Source organism: Nannospalax galili, unplaced genomic scaffold (genome assembly GCF_000622305.1).
Source record: "Nannospalax galili isolate Female #2095 unplaced genomic scaffold, S.galili_v1.0 scaffold206, whole genome shotgun sequence".
NCBI lineage: Eukaryota > Metazoa > Chordata > Mammalia > Rodentia > Spalacidae > Nannospalax > Nannospalax galili.
Window position 1 is genome coordinate 6,369,673 of NW_008358101.1, and position 24,350 is coordinate 6,394,022.

Below are 24,350 nucleotides of genomic sequence, written 5' to 3' on the forward strand. Positions count from 1 at the left end.
GCTTCTCAGGGTTTTGTCCTAATCTTTGCGATTTAAAAAAAAAAAAGGAACTAGAGTGGAGAGATGTCTCATCGGTTAAGAGCACTGACTGCTCTTGCAGAGAACCCAAGTTTGAGTCCCTGCACCCACAAGGTGACTAACAACTATCCATAACTGCAGTACCAGGGGATCCAAAACTCTTCTGACCTCTGTGGGCATTGCGTGACAGAGGTAACACTTGCATACATGCAGGCAGTACACTCATTCATGCACATAAAATAAAAATAATGAATAAAATATGTTTTTAAAAAACTAGACCACTGTCCAGAAAATATTCCAGCCTGTGAAAAATAAAGGAGGGAAAGACGTTCAGGGCAGAGAATTTCCTTTTAAACAAGAGAGGCAGATATGCAGGCATCACTTGAGTTTCTATTCCATGAGTAGGATCACTTGGCCACATTTCATGGGTAGGGTAACTTCTTGATAGAGACTGAGAAATACTCTCAGGCTGGGTAACCGTTTGCCTAGGAAAGGGCAAAAGGATATGAGAAGCCGTGTACCAGGCTGCCACTCTACCCATCCAAATATCCATGTGTGTCCTGTTGAAAACACTGCTGCATGCCTTTCTGAAAAACAAAACAACCAAAATGCCCTCCATGTGTTGCACTAGTCTAAGGTCATGGAGACATCTGCAAGTCCAGTGACCCATAAACAAACAGCTATCTGCTCTACCTCCATTCCTCCTACCCTTGTCCAGTATTTTGTGACGAGATCAGAAGCAGAACAATAAAAGGTTTCCCATTTTTAACAAACAGTAAGAAGCACTGCCTAGCTGAGAACAATGCTGGCCTAGAATGACAAAGATACCTTTCCCTGGAAGTGGAAGGCTACCCGAGTTCTGCTTTCTGGTTTGAACGCCTGTGTCTATTGCATTATGATCCCTCTCCTTGCTGTCTGGGTACCCCTTCCTTACGTTAACCTCTATAGCCACGTTAAAGCTCGAGTTGAGAGTTTGTCTGCTTTGGAAGGTAGAGCTTTCATAGCCTGTTTCCAGCTACTGCAGATTCTAAAGCTTCCAAGTTACACAGTCACAGGCTTTTGTAGGTTCTTTGACAAAGTGTTCTGTAAAAACATAGTGAGATTTTTCTGTTTTTTCACCATTCCATTTTATGTGATGGTAACTAAACTAAACTTCTTTCCTGGATTTGTTTCTCTCTGTACTCCCAGTACATTTTAATGGTCTTATTTTATTGAGCTACATCCTTATCCCTCATTTTAGTGTCCATTTTCTTGAAACAATGTGGTAAAATAGGTATTGGTGGGATAGCAGCATCCTTAACCTAATCTTAACCATAAATTTGGGTTCCTGTGTTTTGTCAAGAATTTTTAGAATTCCCTTTGAAGGTACCAATCCTGATTTAGGATATTGGAGTAGTAGACTGCAAGATGTTAATTTCTGCTCTTTTATTTCCTTCCACCTTTGCTTACAGACTAGCCAAAGTAAACATAGCAAAGGACCAGGGTTATGATACTTTGTATTTACTTTTCTGGGGGGCTTTGGACTTTTATGAACAACTAGTTGTGCAAGTTACTGTAGACAACATTTTTATCAGTTGTTTTGCTCTATGTAAGAGGGTTACTAGTATAGTAGTATGTTTCTTTACTGCCCGGTGTGTAGTTACTAAGCTAGTGCTATGTATCTTGAGATTTTTTGGTTACAACTGTACCCTACTTCTGGTATTTATTCATATGTTTTAGGATTCTGTTGTAGCTATACCCTACTTTTTGTATCAAATTCTGTACTAAAAAAAAAGGCCAAATTGCTACAGTAGGTTCCCCAAATGAAAGGAGCTTAAGAGATTAAAGTTTATTTTTCTTTCATGTAAAAAGCCTACTTCTGGTTTATGTAAGAGGGTTACACTGTACTGTAACAGGGATGGAAGTACAAGGAAGGCAACCTCAAAATGTTGGGTCTTGGGACTCATATCTTAAACCCATGTTAATACCTTTTTGCTATACTGTGTATACTAATTGCTTTCTTACAGTTGGTTAGCTCTTTTAAGATCCCAAACTGAGCTGTACTTTTCAACTATTGTCATTGAGAGCTCGTAGTAGATGTTCAGTAAATGTTTGAATGAATACCTACTTTATATATTCAAATGTGTTAAGACATAGAGACTTGACCAGACTTGACTCAGAGTCAGTGCCAGAGTAGGATCTAACCCTGCTCACAAGAAAATGGACATAGGAGAAGCTGTCTTAGAGTAAATGTTATTTCCATGAATGTGGAATAGCTTATATAAAGAAACATTGATTTCATCTATTTTGATCATTTTATACTGCTGATGAGATTATTAAAGTTGAAAGTAGCAGCTTTAAAAGTTGACAGAGTTTCCACCTTTATGACAGGGGAGAAAAAATTAATAAACATGGTCTTCATTTTAATGTTTTTAGATCCTAAAATGATTATACAAAAGGCAAAATTTTTTAAATCTAAATAATATTTGAAATGTGAGGAAAAAATGTAGCATAGTCAGGCATCATTTTTGTCAAAATATTTTAAGTAGCTTATTTTACACATACAGGTCTGCATGAAATCTATGTATGTGCATACGTATATGAAATTTCAAAAATCACTACTCAGTTATGTAAAATTATGAGCTCTACATCGTAAAATTAATAATAGGCTTCTAATGTTTTCAGTGTTCATGAGAATTGTTTCTGAATTCTTTGTTTTTGTACTGTGAATTATACATAAGTGAATCCTTAATAGAGACATATAATAGTTAATGATAAGAATGAAATTAGAATGTATTCTCAAGCTTTATGGAGAATGTAGATCTTATGTGTAAATTGAGAATGTAATGACGAGTAGATATCTTTGAAATAGACTTTTTTATATCTCCAATTTTGTTTGATATTTTATTGTTTCTTTCTCATAGGGGAAATAATATATTTTTAACATCAAGAGTCAGTAACTGTAAACTCAAGATTGGTTATTTAATAATGTTAAAATGAATTGATCAGCAGAGGTAAGAATATAGCATTTCTTTTGCACTTACTTCATTATAAATTAGAATGTTTGCTACATTTCAGTAAAGTGCTTTTTCAAGAACTGTGAAGGGTCTGAGATTTTATTCCACTTGCAGCTAACAAGTTAGCCTGCTATACTGTGGAGACATATTTTGACTTTTAAGACACTATACAAACATCATTCTATAGATAGTCTAGAACAAAGGCTGTTAGTGTCTCTGAAAAGGAGGAATACCAGAGGTCACTGGAGAATTGCCTCCCAACATTTTTTTCTCTAAATTACTTTTTTAAAATAGATGTTCTTAGTAAGGCTGATTGTTGTGAGGTTTGTTTTTTTTTTTTTGTTTGTTTTTTTGAAATAACAAAAGATAGAAACCACTCAAATACCCAAGAATAGGTGATTGTTTAAACTGTAAGCTGCTTGCAGTATAATAGCTACAATTTAAAATAATGTCATATTATTTTATGTGTGGTGGGGCATGCCTTTAATCCCAGCACTCTGGAGGCAGAGGCAGGGCGGATGTCTGTGAGTTCAAGGCCAGACTGGTCTACATAGTGAGTTCCAGGCCAGCTGGGGCTACAAGGAGACTTGTCTCAAAATAACAACAACAAAAAAATTAAATTAAATTAAGTAATGTCATACAATTACATTTATTGGCTTAAATGTTCATCACAAAGTTAACTGAGATAAGTAAGTTCTATAATGTACTTGTCACTGATTCCAGTTTTATATAATTATACTAAAGTGCACATACGAAACTATATATTTTAGTGGAATTATAAATGTTTTTTCATTTGCCTGTGTGTGTTTCTTCTTTGAAAATGAATGCTTCAGGTTTTTATAATGAAGGGGGGGAAGTCTTTTATTTCTATTTTTTTTAATATTTTTAAAAAATTTCAAAACTTTTATTTTCTGTATGTTTTGTACCATGTGCATGCAGTGCTTTCAGAGGCCAGAAGAGGGTATTGGATTCCCCTGGAGTTGAACTTATATATGGCTGTTAACCGCCATGTGGATGCTGGGAAATAAACCCAGGTCCTCTGCAGGAGCAGCCAGTGCTCTTAACCACTGAGCCATCTCTCCAGCACCACCCCCCCTTAAAAAAAATAAAACAGCTTTAAAATGTCATTTAAGAACTCAACAGCAACAATTCATAGATTATCACATGGATGTCATCAAGGGAAAGAATCTTAGAAAAGCATTGTAACCAACAAAACTTAAGTGATAAAAGTAGCCTACTGTTTACTTGGATTAAGCTAAGTTAGGCTGATAAATTGATATTTTTGTTGTGTTTCTCATGATTTCTCCCCCACCCTCCTTTCTAACTAAGGTGCTGTTACCTGATTTGTCCTCTGGGTATAAATTAAAAATGACTGAAGTTCAAGCAATGGTAGAATTCTCCGTGGAGCTAAACAAGTTCTACAATGTGGATTTATTCCAGAGAGGGTGTGTATTTTATTGTAAGAGTTTAATTACATGTGTTTGTTCCAACATATACAAAGAAAGCAATGGGCTTGTATTCAGGTGATTATTTTCTAAGAAATTTTATTTAAATGCATATTTGGAGATAATTCACAGGGATTTGGCAGTAAAGCTGAGTATATTTAGCATGTATTTGTGGATTTGTATTGAGCATTAAAAGGGAGGGCTTTAATGGAAATGTGTAAGATCTCATTTTTGCTTTTTAAAATATGTAGTGTAATGAGGAAGTTACATACACAAAACAGCTAAGTAGAAATATAAAACATATATGATGAAGCTTCAGTAGCTATAGGAAGGCTGTAGAGATTCAAAGTTACAAACATTCTAGCCCTAAGTAAGCATAGTTAGTTTTTATTTACTCTCCCCCAATTTTTAAAATTTAAACATTTTTTTTTTTAGGATATCATACATGAGCATTGTATTTACATCATTTCCATTCTTTCCTCTTCCCCTTCCAGCTCCTCCCACATCACCCCATCGCCTCTCAAATTCATGAGCTCTTCATTACTATTACATATATATGTGTGTGAGTGTGTGTATATCTACATATGTAGATACACACAACCTCCTGAGTCCTTTTAATATTGCTCTTGTGTATGTCTGTTTAGGGCTGACTACTTGAGATTGAATAACTTATCTTTTTAAAAAGTATTTTATTATTTTCATTTTGTGTGTATGAGTATATTACCAGCATGTGTATAAGTACACCTGTGCCATGCAGTGCCTGTGGAGGTCAGAAGAAGGCATTGGATCCCCTGGAACTGAAGTTATAGATGATTGTTAGCCACTATTTGGGTGCTGGGAATCGAACCCAGGTCCTCTGCAAGAGCAGTCAGTGCTCTCTCTCCATCTCTCCAGCCCCTAATAACTTATCTTTTAAAAATATTTTTATTCTTTGAGAATTTTATGGACATTCTTGTTTGAAATGTCTTGAGGAAAACAAGCATTGTCTCTGTAAGGCAGTTTTGGCTTTTATCAGTTGTGTTGAATTTCTTGACTCTCAGCAAGAGAGGCAAACTAGATCTGAAGGTGAGGGGTTTCTTTCCCTCCTCATGTCCCCTTATGTTTTCCTGTTTATCTTGCCTCAGAGAGATAGGATCAAAGTATGGATAAGGCTTGAATAGGCAAAGATGAAGTAAAAGATCCTTTTAGTAAAAGAGAAATTTGAACCAAGTAAGTAGTGGAATCAAGTCTTAGCAAAAGGAATGAACATATTTTTTGTCTGTTTCGTCATTTAGTTAGTTTGTTTTGAGTTTATTGAGATCAGTTTTGCTCTGTAGGCCTGACTGGCCTTGAACTGGGGCAGTTCTGAGCCTCAACCTTCCTAGTGCTAGGAGTGTTGCTGGGTATGGTGGCTAATGCACTTGGGAGGCAGAGGCAGGTAGATCTCTGTGAGATTGAGGCCAGCCTGGTCTACATAGCAAGTTCTAGACTAACTGAGGCTACAAGGAGACACTGCCTCAAAAAAAAAAAAAAAGGCAAATTGTGTCAGGCTTTAATGTCAGGCTTTAATGTGTGCAGATGAGTTGACACTGGATTTAAGAAACCATGAGTAGCTTCCAAGTAAGAATAAAATTATGATTATAAGTACTTATTAACTTGATGAAAATTGTGATATGTTAAATTAATGATGGCATGGAAGAAACAGAAATATAACCTGGCATGGTGGTACACACATAATCCTAGCACTCAGGAAGCAGAGACAAAGGATCATGAGTTTGAGGCTAGCCTGAACTATATAAAAGTTCAGCCAGACGTGGTGGCGCATGCCTTTAATCCCAGCATTTGGGAGGCAGAGGCAGGTGGATCTCAGTGAGTTCAAGGCCAGCCTGGTCTACACAGTGAGTTCCAGGCCAGCTGGGGCTACAGGGAAACCCTGTCTTAAAAACACCAAAAAAATAATAAATAATAATAATAAAAGTTCCAGATCAGTCTGATCTATACAGCAAGAGCTTGTCTCAAAAACAAACAGAAAAACAAAAAAATCCAGAAGAAAGACATAGGCAGCAACTCATAAGAACTTGCAGTCACTCCCGCTGCAGCTCTGAAGGTCTGTTCAGTGATGATAGCATCCAGTGCTCAGGTCCGTAATGTGTCGCCTTAGTTTCCCTGCATTCCAAAAGAAATGAGGAAACAAAATTTGGTAAAGGAAACTGGATTTATTTCTAGCCTGGTGAGATAGAAAGGGAAGGAATCTGATTCCTCTCCACTGTGCCTGTGGCAGTCTAACAACTTATAGAAAACTATAAGAAAAAAGCTAGAAAATACATAGATTGAGTTTAAGACAGTTTAACCTAAAGGTTCTTTCCTGGGGAAAAGACCACTGGGATCCAGTTGCCACTATTTTCTCCTTTCCCTATTATAGAGACATTTTTAAAATTTAAATTCAGGCTTAAAGGAAATTTGTTAAATGTTCCTAAAGATCCCCCATTTTTTGAAGAAAGACTCTGGTGTTTCATAAAATAATAGGCTTTTGGGGACTGGCAGAGTTTTTTGTCCATTCCTTTGGTGGATGTAGGTCAGGAAGTCTATTGTATTTTTTCTTTGAAGATTAGCTTCAAGCTCAGCTTGCTAAATACACAACCTTGAGTGAAGATGAGGGATGAGTGAATGTCTAGTAACTGAAGTCAGAGCTACACATGTCTTTATAAAATATAGAGTATCCGTCTCACCAGGGCTCCATGAAGTCCATCCTCTCACTGTAGTAGGGAACCTGTGACTAGCTGGGTACAGTAGATTTCTTAGTTTTAGGGGTATTTGGGGGTGGTGATTTTGCCATCTTGTTGGAAACAAGAAAATAGCCCTGCTGTGCTCATCTCTGCACCTGTAGTCTCTCATTCATCAGCAAAATAACCTAACTTGGTTCTCAAAACAGAGAGAAAGCCCAAAGAATTGAGCAGAGGATGCAAGGCCCCTTAAATTGGCACATTGTTGCTTCCACTGTCGTTTGTTGGCTAAGCACGTCACACAGAATAGGTTAGGAGTCCAGACTGATGGCTCTTTGGACTCAACTCACTTCTCTATGCCTGATATGCCCTATTCCATAATTTTATTTTTTCTCACAGAGATCTACCTGCCTCTGCCTCCTGGGTTTTGTATGATCAGCTCTCTTCAATACTTAAAAAACCCATGCCCATAATTTTTTTTGAAACATGTTCTCCAAGTGTAATCACTACCACTTGAGAATCAGAATTTTGTGGGATCATTCCTGTGAACTTCCTAAAAATCATTTTATCAAGCTCAAAGTGTTTTATTTAGAACCCTCTTTGTGATTTGGGGGGGAACCCATATAATAACATTCTCAATTTGAACTTTGTGCATGGACTTCACCTTATATTGAAATTCTTTTAGGAGACTAGAAACAAAAACATTTTATTTTCCAAGTAGCAAAGTTAGTCCCTCTAGACTCTGCATGTAAGGTGATGAATCCTTTCTTTAGCTTATCCTATGCTGTGCAGTCTTACAAGGCTTATCCATACTGACATTGTTAGATTGTCCTTAAAGTCAGTGTGTTTTAAATTTTTGTTATGGTGTATATCAGTGGCATCAATTTCTGTATTTTTTATTTATAGTCATGGTAATACAGCTATTAACAGCCATTAGCAAATACCAAGCTTGAATGGCATTGCAACCAGCGTGCATTTCTGCTTGAAAGTCTCTGTACATTGGCTGAATAGTTCTGCTGAGCTGGGATGGCTTGGCTAAGCTTTGCTGGTTAACTCATCAGTCCACAGTCAGCTGATAGGTTGAGTGAGTGCTAGCTGATGCAGAAGGGCCTCAGCTGGGCAGACATAGCTTTGTTTTACAGTTTTTCATCCTGCAGCTTGTTCTCCTGATGGAGACAAGGATCCAAAGAGATGAATGGTTCAGAGAGACCTTTTTTTGTTTTGCTTTTTACAAAACTTTATTTTATGAATATGAATGGCTTTGCATATATAAATACACCCATTTGTATAATGCCCGTGGAGGCCAGAAGAGGGTATTGGATCCCCTGGAACTGAAGTCATGGACAGTTGTTAGCTGCCATGTGAGTACTGGCCTCTTAACCAGTGCTCTTAACTGCTGAGCCATTTCTCCAGCTTCGTGAACACTCTTTTAACCATTAGCTTCAATTTTCTTATTGTCTTCAAGAAATGCATTCACATTTCCAACACAAAAAAATAAGTATACATTTTTTCCCCATTTTTTGCTCTTAGGCTAATCCACATTTCTTTCTGATTTGACTACTCTTAAGTGATTTAGCAAAATCATCATTGATTTTAATATATCTTCTGTATGAAACTCTAGATCTAAGAAGAACTTGTATTAGTGTCTTACCAATAACTCAGTGAGGGGCTAAGGAGATCGCTCAGCAGTTAAAAGCAGTCTGCTCTTGCAAAGGACTTAGGTTCAGTTTCCAGCACCCACATAGTAGCTAACAACCATCGGTAACTCCAGTTCCAGGGGATTTGACGCCCTCTTCTGACTTCCATGGGCATTTCACAGATGGGTGTATACTTACATATATGCAGGCAATACACTCATACACATAAGATAAAAATAATTAAAAAAAACTTATTGAAGGGCAAAATAAATTTTCATAGTAAAACACTGCCCTGATTACCTGTGAGACTTGATTTTGTAGCCCTCTGCAGCTTTCTTGCACTGTTCTTTGTAATGGAATTTAATGAATTGTTCACAAATAGCCATTCCTTTGGTTGTGAGCCCAAGCCTTTAATGGTTGCACCATCCCTCCAGCCCAAAGAGCCATTCTTGATTCCTTATGTCTATTGAAGATCATCCTGGAAAACAGTGTTTTAACATGGCATGGTGGCACATCCCTGTGATCCTAGCACTTTGGAGGCATATGCCAGAGGATTATTGCAAGTTCAGTGCCAGCCTGGTCTACAAAGTGAGTTCTAGTCCATGGCTACATAGCAAGATCCCCATCTTCAAAAACAACCCTCCCCCAAAAGAAGAAGAAGAAAATGGTGTTTTATTTAGCATGTGTATGAAATAAGAAAGGTATAAAAGGACAGAAAGTCATTACTTCAGTGAACTCTTGTAATGAATTCTTTTTTAAAGAAAAATTACATTTATTTTGTGAATATAAGTGTATGCGTGTGGGTGTGTGTACCACAGTTCACATGTAGAGGTCAGAAACAACCTACAGGAGTCCCTCCGCCATGTGAGTCCCAGGGGTCAGACTCATGTTGTCAGGTTTGGCAATGAATGCTTTACCCACTGAGCCATCTTGATGTCCTCTTCTAATGAATTTTTAAAATTCACTGTACATAGACATTTTTAATTCAAGTATTTTCTTACATTGTATTTTCTACATTTTTATTATTTTTATTTTTATGTGTATGAATGTATTGCCTGCATATGTGTAAGTGCACCTCTCTCATGCAGTGCCGCAGAGTCAGAAGAGGGCATTGGATTCCCCTGGAACTGTAGTTACAGATGGTTGTTAGCTGCCGTGTGGGTGCTGGGAATCGAACTCCAGTCCTCTGCAAGAGCAGCAGGTGCTTCTAACTGCTGAGCCACTCTCCAGCCCCAGAAGTTGTTTAATAAAAGGAAATAATTCACCTTTATTCAATTATTACTGGATATTTTAATACCCTTGTTAATTGATACTGCTTCCCCCCGTTAAAATCTTCCTTAGAATCCTAATATGTACCTAAAGTTGAGAAATATACCACCATATTTAAGATGCTAACCTAATAAGCATAATAATCTTTTTAGTTTGAATTATGGCTTCTGTTAAATAAAGATAAAAGACATTATAAAGCATCTAGTTGGAAAACTCATACTACTTATAAACTATGTGAATAATTTGTTACAAAACAGCAGATACACACAATTATGTGTTATAAGGACTATATATAATTGATTGACCAATATAAGGTGAAGATGAGGATTGATGTAGGCAAACCAGGCTATCTAGATGTCCGGGTAATAATTCCTTAAACAACTCTTCACTTAAGTAATTTGAAGCAGCACCCATTCATTGTTTTTCATAAGCATCCAGACTGGCTGTGCTGATGTCAGCCAGCTTTGCCCGAGCACCTGTGGTCAGCTGTGGGCTGACTGCTCTGAAATGATCTTGTCATGGACTCCTCAGCTCTTTTCCAGTACCTCATCTTCCAGCACACTAGGCCAGGCTTAACCACTCTTAATCTTTAGCTGAATTGCAAAATTACATATTTGCTTATACTTGTTGAATACATTACTCTGCTTAAAAATTATTTCAGAAAGTCTACTTGCCTTCAATAGAGAATTAACATTTCTAATTTATTTACATAACTACTTTTCTGTAATTGCATTGTTTTTCCTTGGTGAAAAAAAAGTGTAGATATGAACAATCTAAATAAATTAATTTAATGTGTTTTATAATTTTGTTAAATACAGTGACTTTATAACCCTAAAACCAGAATTAATATTCTAAAGCATTAGTCACAAGTGTAGTACTAAATGGACTGTGAATTTAGTCCTTATAAATGGGTATTATAAATTATCTTAAGGTTTTATTATATTAGAAGTACACAATCTGAGGAGAACCAGTGACAACAAAATGTAATAATATACACATAAGAAAATGCCAAAGTAAGACCTATAGTAACCCCCCAAATGACTCATTCAAAATGTCTGTCAAGAGGGCTCCAAATGAAGGAATATTGCCCTTTACAAACTCAAAGAAAGATTACTATTTGAGCATCTGCTTTCATTGGCCTTATCCTTTAGGATAAGTAAGGGGGGGTAAACTGAGGCATCCCAACTTCAAGTAAACTGGGGGAAATTTTTCATCTCTTTGGAAGTCATCACAAAATTACTGAGTTCTGTTTCTAGAATTCTTTAGGTCAATGCTATTGAGAATAACTCATCTGCAAATTGTTTGTTGCCATCTCAAAAAGAAATAGGACACTTTTGCCAGAATATAAATTAATATACTGCTTTCTTTACTGAGAAAAGTCTTGCTATAAAAAAAAGTCAACTGAAATACTGTGCTTTGTGATTTGTTTACTTTATTTCACCACAAACTGGTAACAAACACTTCAGAGACTCACCAGTTTATGACCACATTTTAAATATCACAACTTTAGAGTATTAATCATTGATTTCTAGAGTTGAGTTTAATTCATTTTGGAAGAAAGCAAATTTATTTAGCTAAATATTGTCAAATATTTAGATGTGGACACATGAACAGAATGTTGCTACACTACTCTGTAGTGTAGCAAGTAAAATGTTACCAGACTTTGATTTGTTCTTGAGTCCATTTGGGAAGCCTATAATAGAGCGTAATGCTAACAGTGAAACAAGTACTGAGGGAGATTTCTGTTGTGCTAGAAATCCAAAGCAATCCTTTGTTCTTCTTTTCTTACTTGCTGTCTGGAGTAAATTACATACTCGGAGCTACTGTTGCTTTTCTTAATTGTGTCATGGCACCATGTCCATGTCAGAGTTGTACTGCTGCAAAGCAAAGAGCATATTGTCCTGTGGAAACGGAGGTGAGCAAGAACATAGACAGAAAGCTGTTTTCTTAGAGTTTAGTAATGCCAAAAAGCCATGGAGCCTAATGCTCTTAGAAAAGCACTGTAGCTCTCAAGGAACCAGATTCAGTACAGCATGGCTTTAAAAACTCATTCCATTTATTTATTGATTGTAAATGGGATGGGGAAGTATGTGTGCAAGTTCCACAGCAAACATGTGGAACTCAGAGAACAACTTGTGGATCAGTTCTTTCCTTCTACTATGTGACTCCTGCAGATTGAGTTCAAGTCATCAGGCTTACCAGCAGGTGCTTTTACCTACTGAGTTGTCTCATCAGCCCCAAAAGTACCTTTTAACAAGATTATATTAAATCTGTTCATGATTCTGAAATTATTAAGCTCATGCTAAGTTTATGGTTTGATTCAAAGGGCTATAAGCTAGAAAAGAGAATTTTACCTAAATTTTTGTATTACTGACATTGATTACAGTCTTGATGGCAGTTCATATGTGATTGGATACAAGTAGTCATCAAATAGTCATTGTTGTGCTAACCCTTATCTCTACCTAGTGTCCATTTTAAGAATTTTTTTTAATTTTTATTATTTTTTTTTTATGCGGATGGGTGTTTTGCTTCATGTGGTTCAATACCTGTAGAGGTCAGACGAGGGTGTCAAATCCCCTGGAACTGGAGTTATTGATGACTGTTAGCTGCCATGTGGGTCCTGGGAACTGAACCTGGGTCCTCTGCAAGAGCAGCCAGTGCTCTTAATCAAGAGTCCTCTGCGAGAGCAGCCAGTGCTCTTAACTGCTGAGCCATCTTTCCAGACCCTCATTTTAAGATTTTCAAGCATATTTTCAAGAGGCAGTTTACCATTGCTTCTGCTTATGCTCTGAGGGTAATACAGTCTAGGTCCACTTTGTGTTTCTTTAATGAAAAGTCGAGCGTGGAAAAAAAGTAGACTAAACAGTGCCTGTGACCTAGGCCCAACACTTTTTTTCCTTATTTCACCTGTAGTCAGTGTGTTTCTGTAACACATAAGAACTTTTGTTTTTATCATTTTTATAAACTTTAATGTAGTTGAGGAAATTTTCCCCTTTAGCTTGTAAATGTTTTTAAGTTAATTGAATGGGATTAATTTCTACCCTCAAATCACAGGTTGCATTGATTATACATTGCTTAGATTTTTTTTAAAGTATATAATTGGTGATTTAATCTGAAGGTTTAATTAAATTCCAGCAGAGTTCTTAAAAAGAATGCTCAAGTGATGCTATGTTCTTTTGGATGCATTGCAGAACATAGAATGTCTGGCTGCTGTGTTTTTTTGACAAGGCTCATCCAGGTGTTACCAACCTGGTAGGCCCTTATAAAGTTCTCTTTAAATTTAATTGATGGCCTCCGTTGAAGGTCTTTGCTGAGAGTCATTGTATTACCAGGGATTTCAAAATAGTAAGATTGTAATTCTGTTGCTCCTTTGGCCTTGTTAAATCCCTTAAATTCAGGGATTCCCTGAAGAGTGTGTTTCTTCCCTGCTTCTTACTTTGAAGTGCAGTCCATGTGGACAGGGCACAAGGTTTTTTTCTTTATCCTCTTCAGTTATCTTCAGGGTATTCCCTTGTATGCTGTATTTTTATTCAATGCCTAAATGAACTTGGATCTTTTTTAGCATGTTTGAGAATGATATGATTTCATTATTCTGTTTGATGCCCAAAGGACACCCTTCATTTCCTGGTTTCTGTGACGTTTCTACTGAGCAATCCCCAGATATTTGACCAGCTGTTCAGACCTGCAATCAGCCAAGATTTCTGCTGGTTCCTTTTGCTAGAAAGTAGTACGAAATCAATATTTGTGCTAAACAAACATGTTTTGGGGGGTTCTGTGCTTTTAGGCCTTTTCAGTTGGCAGAGCTAGCAAATTTTTGTGAGAACAATAGATCACAAATTTTTACAAATATTTCCAATTCTAATTTACAGTTACAAGGACTTTACTTTTTTAATTTTATATTTACATCTCTTCAGTTATACTGAAAATCTTACTTCCCAATGACATAAATAATTATTTGGTTTATTTGCTATGTATGAAGATTATGTAAGAATAGTTTCAAAATAACAGCAGCATTATCACTCAAAAAATTTCTTTATGGTTCTATTATTGATAAAGTATAGCCCATGAGGAATAAGCAGTCAAAATACTCTATATTAAAAGTCACTAAAATAGGGCTGGAAAGATGGCTTGGTGCATAAGGGTCCTTGCTGTATAAGCATAAGAACCTGAGTTCAAATCTCTACACCCATGTAAAAAGCCAGGTGTGGTTCTATATGTGAAACCACAATGCTGGGACTAGGAGTCAACACCAAGACAGGAGAATCACTGGGGCTTGCTGACTAACAGCCTGGCCGAAAAAACGGTGAACCCAGGTTCAGTGAGAGACCCTGTCTCAAGGGAATTAGACTGAGCGCAGTAGAGAATACCTGATGTCTTCCTCTGGCCTTAGCATGGGCTCATGTACCTGTGCACACAAGCACATACTATATGTATATATAGATGTATATTAAAAATTAGAAATTACTATAAATAAGTCTGGAATTGTAATAAAGTAGATACTACATTATAAACTAGTTTGTTTTAGTGTTATTTAGAGATTGCCATTTTTAACTGTTTTGTAGTTATATAAAATTATAATGGTTATTTTTTGGTACAACCTTCAATTTTCTTCTTTTAAAAATACTTGCAAATAAATACATAGTCATGCCCTACTTCTCAGGTACATAGTGTACACACTCTCTGTACCGTGCTTTTGTCGGTTAAAAAAAATTGTAGCAGTCATCCATCCACAGTGCGGTGACACTCCACATTCTTTTTTCAGCTGCGCTGCACCACATTGCAGTGTAAAGGTGGGCTGCTGAGTCACAGGCTGAAGGTCTGTGGTTTTGTTCTTTTTCCTCACCTTACCAATAGGGCATTGTATGGTTGTGCATTATACAATAGGGCATTGTATGGTTGTGCATTCTCAGTGGCATTGTTGGGAAGCCTCTGTTTGCCCACACCCTTGGCCACAGAGTATTTTGTGAAACTGTTGGGATTCTGTCAGACTGACAGATGAGAAAGAATATTCTTTTGGGGGCTAGTTAAATGGTTCAGTGGGTAAAGGCACTTGCTGCCAAGCCTGACGACCTGAGTTTGATTGGAGGACCAACGTGATGGAGAGAGAACTGACTGGAAAGTTGTCCTCTGACCTCTGCTCACTCAGTGTTTGCAGTCTGCCCCCCTCACCCACACAGACAAACAAATACAAACAATTCAAAAAGGAAAAAAAAAAGAAGGGGCTGGAGAGATGGCTTAGTGGTTAAGAACATTGACTGTTCTTGCAGAAGACCTGGGTTTAAATCCCCGCACCCACATGGCAGCTAACTACTGTTTATAACTCCAGTTCCAGGGGATCCGACAGCCTCTTCTGACCTCCGCAGGCATTGTTCAACACGGGTGCACTTACCTACATGCAGGCAATACAAGCATACACTTGAAATAAAAATAATAAATAATTTTTTTTAAAAAAGGAAGTGTGAAGAGAGAAAAAACATCCTATATACCCATCCTTTTTGCATTTCTGTTTGTAGAGTTTCTTCTAGGGGCTGATTATCAGGTTTTATCAATCAGTTTAGATTTGCTGGAATGGCTGAGCACAGAAGCAGCCTCACCTTTGGCCTTCCTCTCTGCTTTCCCATAAATTGGGATTGTTAATTCTACCCTGTCTTGTCAGCTCTTCAGTAATTGGGTAAAGGAATGTTTTTGTAGTTTATCAGGCAGTTTTGTTTTAGTTAAAGGTTTTTGTAAATAACCTAGCCCACCCTGCCTTTAAAACAGAAGTACTTTATTTTTGCTGGCAGGAAAGATAGCACCACTATACCCCACAAATGTTGAGTTCTTTTTTTTATTTCATTTCAGCATAGAATACTTTATTGACACAATATCTAATATACCTTGTTCTGAACTGATGACCATAGGACACACATTGGATATGGCATTTTAACAATATTATACTTTGTTTTCTGTTTTCTATTTCCACATTAATTTCTACTTTTCTGATAATTATAATTATTACCAACAAATCTAAGTGGGAAATGAATCTAATAATGTCCATATTTCTAACTAAGGTCATATTTTATATAATACTAAATAAAATACTATTCAGTGTATCAGTTGCTAATTATGGGAGTACATAAACAGGAGGAGACACTAGTCCTGGGGCTAAGTCTGGTTTGCCCTGGGCCAAATCCATACATACCCATTTTTTCATGTCCATTGCAACAGGGATGAATACATGACCCACAAATTTAAAAGATACATATTACCAAACCTTTAAGTAAGTTCACAGATCCTTCATGTAGACTATGTAGGTAGTGCTTTATTCTTCACAAATATCTAATAGGTTTTCCTTAATGTATTGTAGCAGGTGGCTTTTCATATTTAAAAAATTTTTAAATCAAGAGCTATTCTACAGGATTCAACTTGATGTTTTGATACATGTGTAAATTTTGGAATGATTTAAGCTAGTTAACATGTCTGTGCCTCAGCTACTTTTTGTGTGTGGTAAGACTATTAAAAGTCTTCTCAATTTTGAAATATGCAGTATGTGATTATTAAATGTAGTCACTTTCTATGCAGTCATCATTGAGACTTAATCTTAACTGAAACTTTGTGTCTTTTAGCCAACATTCATGCCCCCTCCCTACCCCTTCTGCCCCTACTACCACCTTTGTACATTCTACATTTCTGTATTCCACTTTCATGAGTTCAACTTTTTTTAGATTCATTTGTAGCTAACTTAGGTAGGAGTTGTCTTTCTGTACCTGGATTATTTCACATAGCAAAATGTCTTTCAGGTTCATCCATGTTACTGAAAATGACAGAATTTCCTTCTTTTTAAAGGAAATATACAGGGCTGAAGAGATAGCTCAGAGGTTAAGAGCACTGGCTGCTCTTGCAGAGAACCCGGGTTCGATTCCTAGCATCCACATGGCAGCTAACAACCATTCATAACTCAGGTTCCAGGGCATCCAATGCCTTTTTCTGATCTCCAACAGGAGTGTACTTACATACATGCAGGAATACACTCATACACATAAAATAAAAAATAATAAGTAAAATATATTTTTTAAATGTTTATTATTTTTATGTGTATGAGTGTATTGCCTGAGTGCGTGTGAGTGCACCTGTGTCGTGCAATGCCATGGAAGTCAGAATAGGGCTTTGAATTCCCCTATTTTAAAGGCAGTATACATTTCATTGTATATATGTGCACCATTTCTTCATTCACTCATGGATAGACAGCTAGCTTACTTAACTGTTGTGAGTAATGCTTCAATACAGAGTGCACATACAAATTTCAGTGCCTTTGGATATACTTAGTAGGATCGCTGGATCATAGGGCAGTACTATGTATAGGTTAGGAATAACTGCTGTGTTGTTTTCCATAATGACTGTACTAATATACATTCCTACCAGTAATACACAGAGGCTCCTTTTGCTCCATGCTGTTATCTACACTTGTTCTTTTTTGTTCTTTTTGGTAATGTCATTTTATTATAGGTAATGATATGAATTTAAAATTATGTTTTCTCTATCTCCAAATTTAACAAACATACATTGAACACTTAACTCTCTGTAAGTTGCTACATTTAGGATTGTGTTTAGACACGTAGCAAATATGACTGTTTCTATAAGTTCAAAATGAAACCTTGTAGCATTTTAGTCTCTTAATAAGCTTTTTAAAATATATATATATTATTTTTATTTTATGTGTATGAGTGTATTGCCTGCATGTATCTAAGTGCATCTGTGTCATACAATGCCTATGGAGGTCAGAAGAAGTTGTCAGATCCCCTGGAACTGGAGTTACAGAAGGTTGTTAGCCACCATGTTGGTGCTGGGAATCAAACACAGGTCCTCTTCAAGAGCAGCCAGTGCTCTTAACTGCTAAGCCATCTCTCCAGCCCAAGTCTTAATAAGCCTTTATATCATGTAGTTATATTTAAAAGTTATAATATTTCACTTAATATTTAGCCACATTTGTCACATGGGAGTTTCAAAAGAGCCGAGAAAACTTTGCTTTCCTCTAACTTAAAGGCATCACCTGATTTGATTTTTAGTCTCAGTGTTTTAAGTTTTCAAGCGACCTTTATTTCAATAGTCCTCTCTGTCTCTGTGCAGTTTTTTAAGTGCATTTAAGGCCCTTGACCTTTTCATTCACTGTAATTAGTTCTGCCTCTATCACCTTGACCTATGTCCTCTCCAATATTTATAGTATTTACAAGTTTAATCATTTTAAACTACTCTTGAAAATTATTTAGAAAAAATAAACACCTAGCGGATCTGTAAACTGTTACGGGAAATGGATACAACTATAGGAAGCAGAGAAAATGTGATCAAACTTATTATTTAAACAGATATAGAATATACAAGTTGGAGCATAGTATTTTAATGTTTTTAAATGACTTCCTCATTTATTTTGCTTTTAGTTTTTACCAGATTCGTGCATCTATGAAAATTCCACCAAGAATTCCCCACAGAGTAGAAGCCAGTTTGTTACATGCAACGGGTAAGTCACTGAATACTTTCAAGTTAAAAATAAAAATCTGATGTAGCATATTGGTCAATGGTAACGTTTAATAAATACTTTTACCTTTTCATTATAAATCTAAGGTACCAAACAGCATCATTATGGTTTCCCTTATAAACAGACTTGATTAGATTTCACACAAAGAACCTATGAAAGAATGTATGTGAGAGTTTCATGAAAGCAGACACAGGTAGAAGTATCAATTACATCATGTAAGCTGTAATTTTAAAAGGTACACAGTAAAAATCCACACATAATTTGACTTATAATTACAGGGTTTTGGGGTGTTTGGTTTTTTTGGTTTGTTGTTGTTGTTGTTATTGTTTTGGTCTTTTTGAGACAGGGTCTCCCTGTACCCCCAGCTGGTCTGGAACTCACAGAGATCCGCCTGCCTCTGCCTCCCAAGTGCTGGAATTAAAGATGTGTGCCACCACACTCAGCTTACAGGGGTATTTTATGATAAAATTTATAATATGCTTTTGAATACTAGGTTTTCATCCTCTTGAATACTGGATTTTCAGATGTATGTCACCAGGCCCAGCTATAATATGCATTTTTTAAAATTATTTAATCTTGTTTGCTTTATTTTGAATTCCTAAAGTAAAAATATGGACTGCTTCACGAATTTGCATGTCATCCTTGCGCAGGGGCATGCTAATCTTCTCTTTGAAAGCATTGTTTTAACCAATATTTTTCCTAGATTAGCTACTATAATTAGAAAACATTGAGGAGAGCCAGAAGGCAATGTGGGAAGTATAAAATAGGCAGATTATTATAACTGTTATTTACCAGCGTTTGAGGAAAGTTAGAATTCGTGAGGGTAACATGATCATTTGGCATTTTCTAGCATTCCTGATATCATATACATGCTGAGCATCTGTAATCTCCAAATCTGGAATCTGAAAAGCTCCAGAAGTCGACAGCTCCACATTTGGACTGGAGTTGTAGATCATTGTTCACCTAGCATGAACGAGGCCCTATTGTAAACCCTAGCACAGCAAAGAAACCAAATCGATCCCACACTTGAGCACTGTGATAGGTTGCTATCAAAATGGAGATACACTAAAAAAGTGTTATATGAAATTATCTCAAGACTTCATGCACAGCATATAGGAATTTTTGCCTTTAACTTGGGTCTCATCACAAAGATAGCAAAACAACCTGAAAAGAAAGGCAAAATTTGAAACACTTCTTGGTTCCAAGCTTTCTGGATATAAATACGCAACCTGTAAGTGATTTTATTCCATGTAGTTAGGAAATGAAATGGTTAGTGAGAAATTCTAGAGTTAGTGTGGAAGTCTGATATTAAATGTTTCTGGGGACTAGAGAGATGGCTCAACAGTTAAGAGCACTGACTGCTCTTGCAGAGAACCTGGGTTTGAGTCCCAGCACCACATGGTGACTGACAACTGTTCGTAACTCCAGTCCCAGGGTATCTGACACCTTCTTCTGACTTCTCTTGGGCATTTATTGCATAGCACGGGTGTACCTACCTACATGCAAGCAATACACTCATACACAAAAATAAAAAGTTTAAAAAAATTTTTTAATGGTTCTCGAGATTTGAGTTGCTAGTTATCTTCTTTATCATACTGCAGATACTAACATGCTAGTTAATGTTAGATTCTATGAATTGTACATAGTAGGAGTTTTTCCTTCAAAAGACTATCAAAATATTTACTAACGACCGTTACTGCCAGGTATGGTAGAGTGCGCCTTTAATCCCACCACTTGAGAGGCAGAGGCAGCTGGATCTCTCTGCATTTGAGTCTAGCCTGGTGTACATAGCGAGTTCCAGCCCAGCTGGGGCTACAGGGAGACCAGTTCTCAAAAAAAAAAAAAAAAAAAAAAAAAAAAAAGACTGTTACTTATGACCACAAAAGAAAATAGCTTTGTTGTCTTAAGAAGGGGAAATGAAAGGTCATGTAAGTATACATACTCGTCATAAGAAGCCTTGTGTACATTCACTTTCAAGAAACACAGAGGTTGTAAAGCAACTGACTTTTCATACGGTTTGTTGCCCATCTTTGAACTTCCTTACATGTAGCAGTTGAAATATCTTGGTTTGTGTCCTCTCTTGAAGATACCAGTTGAAAAAGTGTCAGGCTTTTGCTTGTGAAATACTTTTCAAGATGGCAAGATAGTTTATATAAATTCAGAAATGTTCTTGAATACTTTGACGGATTGAATTTTTAAAATAGAATCAGTTACTATATTACAGTGAAGTTTGGAGAGAAGTCAAATTTGTGAACATTCTTAACAATTGATATTAAGGCATATGAAGGCATGAGGTTTTTTTATTTTTTTTTCATTTTAGACTGGATAAATTTATGCTGAAATTAATATTTTAGTCATTTTAATTTGGAATTAGTGAAATCACATTTTTGGAGGGGATTTTTTGAGGCAGGATCTCCCTGTAGCCCCAGCTAGCCTGGAACTCTCTATGTAGACCAGACTGGCTTCAAACTCACAGATATCCTTCTGCCTCTGCTTCCCAGGTGCTGGGATTAAAGGTGTACGCCACCATGCCTAACTGAAATCACACTGCATTTTAAATGTTTATATGTGAAATTATCTAGAATCCAGAAAAAATAGAATTGGGGATGTGAAGTCATGTGGGGATGTGAGAAGAATCGGATTGGGGATAAGGAAAGAGATAAGAATTCTAGAAAGAGAATTGGGGAAATGATAAAACATATACAAGACCAGATACATGTAAATTCCTAGCAAATAATTGAAAGGTCTAAATGAAATGGGTTAAAAGAAAACAATTTCCTAATTTCATTAATTATATTACATAGTCTTACTTGTATCAAACTGAAATATAGCTCTTTATTCATGTTAGATATAACTTCTTCATTTTCTGGCAAATGGATTTCATGTTTAAGAAATTAAAGGGGCCAGAGGGACGGCTAGAGGTTAAGAGCCCTGGCTGCTCTTGCAGAGGACCCAGGTTCGAATCCCAGTACTCACATGGTGACCAACAACTGTCCATAACTCCAATTCCAGGGTACGTGTTGCCCTCTTCTCACCTCTGAGGGCTTTGCATGACATGGGTACACTTAGATACATGCAGACAATACATTCATATACATAAAATAATAAATTAAATATATTTTAATTTTTTATTGTGCGTTTATAATTTTATACAACAGTTCTTAATCAAATCTAGATACCCCCCATCCATGTTTCCCCCATCCCCCCACCAAACTTCATATATTCCACCCTACCTGTTAAATCCTCACCAGTTAAGCATTTGTACCCAGATTTCCTTCAGTATAAATTCCTCCACTGGAGTTTAGTCAGACCATCTAGAGACCATTTGTAACTCATATTCTCCCTCACCCAGTAGCAGTCAGTCTCCAATACTTCTCAGTCTATGGCCTGCCCACCACCCATTTCTCTTCTCCCCTCTAGGCCCTTGTTTAATTTAATTGGCATGAGTCCTGTGCTAAGTGTCACCATTGCCACAAATTCACATGTGCAAGATTCCAGGGACCTGAAAGCCTCAGTTTCCCTATGTTCATGAACGAGGGGATCTGACACCCTCTTCTGACCTCTGCGGGCTTTGTATGACATGGGTGCACTTACATACATGCAAGCAGTACAGTAATATACATAAAATAATGAATAAAATATTTTTTAAAAATAAAATTTCTGTTACAACTAAAATTTTAAAATTAATAATTCACAGAATTATTTCTATCTTATTTTTCTTAGGTCCTAGATAACTACCTGAGATTACTAGAAATTTTAGCCATACCTAGTATTATGAAGTAATTCCAAGAAAGAGTGAATGTCAGAATTAACAGGCAATAGGCATAATGATAAGTGGACAAATCTCTTTGAAAGTAAAATCTTATCATATATTAAATTGGTGTAGAAGGTAGAATTAAATGTCAAAGTATTTAATCTGGTTGATGTGTTTCATTGAAAATTGCTTTGTCATTGTAACTTTTTTTTTTTTTCCCGTAAGTCACCTTGACCTAAACTTCATGAAAACATTAGCTCTACTTCTTGGTTGCTGAACTGGGAACGAGGAAGGACATCAGCAATAAGTTATCAAAAGATTCAGCAGTAGCCCTTGATGGCTTTTCCTTCTCCAGCAGTCTTTGAATGACTTTGCTTGCTGCTAAGTATTATATGCAGTTCTGCCGGGAATTCTTTTTTCTGTCCCTAGTCAAGAAAGATGCTGTCACTATCTTGATTGACAGTGATTCACAATGATGAATCTGGACAGAAGTCTTAGAATCTAGTAGTTTCAACGATGTAAAAGTTATTAGTTGTGCCATTCAGCACCTTCTGGACCTTTAAGCCATTTCTGTTCTGAAAATTGAAGTAGATGTTATTTCATGGCAACAAGGAAATGACATTTCTATGCTTTCATAGTTGTTTGTCTGAGGCTATTTGAATATTTTACCTTTAGTGATTTGTGAGCCAAGTCCATGACTAGTAGCATTCTTTCAGTGACTTCTTCCTGCCGTAACTGACCTCCAGATCCAGGATTCGCTACTTTACTTAACAGTGACAAGACTGCATTAAGAGTGAATCAGGATTTACTACATAGGTAATTTCAGAGCACCAACTCAGTCAGCCTTAATTGCATTTTATCTCTGAAACTTTGACAATTTAGATAGTTTGATATTTATATTTAGTCTTATCAGACGCTTCTTCTATCAGATGTTTCAGTTATCAAATAAATATTTTAAATTTGTTGTTTGGTCCTGATATATTCACCAGAAAAATGAAAAGTTTATAGCTGCTCAGTCCCTTTTTTTTTAAGAGAAAAAAATTCTGAACAATAGAAATGAATTTCTTTTATGGACACCTCTATTTGAGTAAGTCTCCACAATTGATATTATTTTTTTAATGTATTATTTATTGTGTATGAATGTTTTGCCTGCATATATGTAAGTGCATCCTGTGCATGAAATGTTCATAGAAGCCAGAAGAGGGCATCAGATCCCCTGTAACTGGCCACCATGCAAGTGCTGTGAACCAAACCCAGGTCCTCTGAAAGAGCAGCTAGTGTTCTTAACTGCTGAGCCACCTTTCTAGTCCCCCCTCCACAATTATTATTGTTGATTGATTAAATAGTAATTCTAAAGATTTTGGCTTTTTGAAAATTTATACAAATCAAAGTTGAAGCACTAAGCCATTTGTATGGCATAAATGTTACAGAGAATGGATATCATTCATAAAGTAATGCTTTGTTTTATTTAAACATTTTTAAAAGAATTATTTTATTTTTAATCATGTGTAGATGTATATGTACATTTACAAATACTGGAGCCCATGGAGGCCACAGGTCTTGGATCCTCTGGAGCTGGAATTATAGGTAGTGGTTAGCTGCCTGACATGGGTGCTGGGAATTGAACTCAGATCCTCCGAAAGAACAGTGCATGCTCTTAACAACCAGTGTTCTCTTGAACCAGCGAAAGAGTTTGTTTTATCTGTTTTTCCCTAAGAATAATACTAATAGGGTACTCTGTTTTCGTTTTATTTCTCTTTGCAGGTATGTTTCTCCTGTATTGATCTCTAACTTGCATGCTTAAAAACTTTACAGATGTTTTGTAGGCTCAGTTGTCTAACTGCAACTGAAAGAACTGATTGAATATTGAAAGGGCATGGAACTTGCCTCTTGAGCTTCCCTTTAGATTGATAAGCCTTTTGCTCAGGAATACTTGAAGATAATATCTTAACTAGTGTGTGTATCCATGTACGTGCGTGCGTGTGTGTGTGTGTGTGTGTGTGTGTGTGTGTGTGTG

At 36.5% G+C, this 24,350-nt stretch overlaps 1 protein-coding gene and 1 pseudogene across 12 annotated transcripts in view; one reads left to right on the forward strand and one right to left on the reverse strand.

The window, feature by feature from the left end:
• Fam135a (family with sequence similarity 135 member A) overlaps positions 1-24,350 on the forward strand; it is a 99,995-nt gene that overhangs the window by 10,681 nt on the left and 64,964 nt on the right. For 8 of the 12 annotated variants that reach the window (XM_029557806.1, XM_029557805.1, XM_029557807.1 and 5 more), the window contains 3 exons: positions 2,922-3,011; positions 4,344-4,459; positions 18,482-18,561. In XM_029557806.1, coding sequence (XP_029413666.1) covers positions 4,383-4,459; positions 18,482-18,561 — 157 coding nt within the window. In that variant the 5' untranslated portion in view covers positions 2,922-3,011; positions 4,344-4,382. The remainder of the gene's footprint in view (positions 1-2,921; positions 3,012-4,343; positions 4,460-18,481; positions 18,562-24,350) is intronic. The other 4 variants (XM_017795164.2, XM_008856282.2, XM_017795165.2 and 1 more) reach the window with 1 other exon arrangement.
• LOC115068139 lies at positions 19,185-19,305 on the reverse strand (annotated as a pseudogene).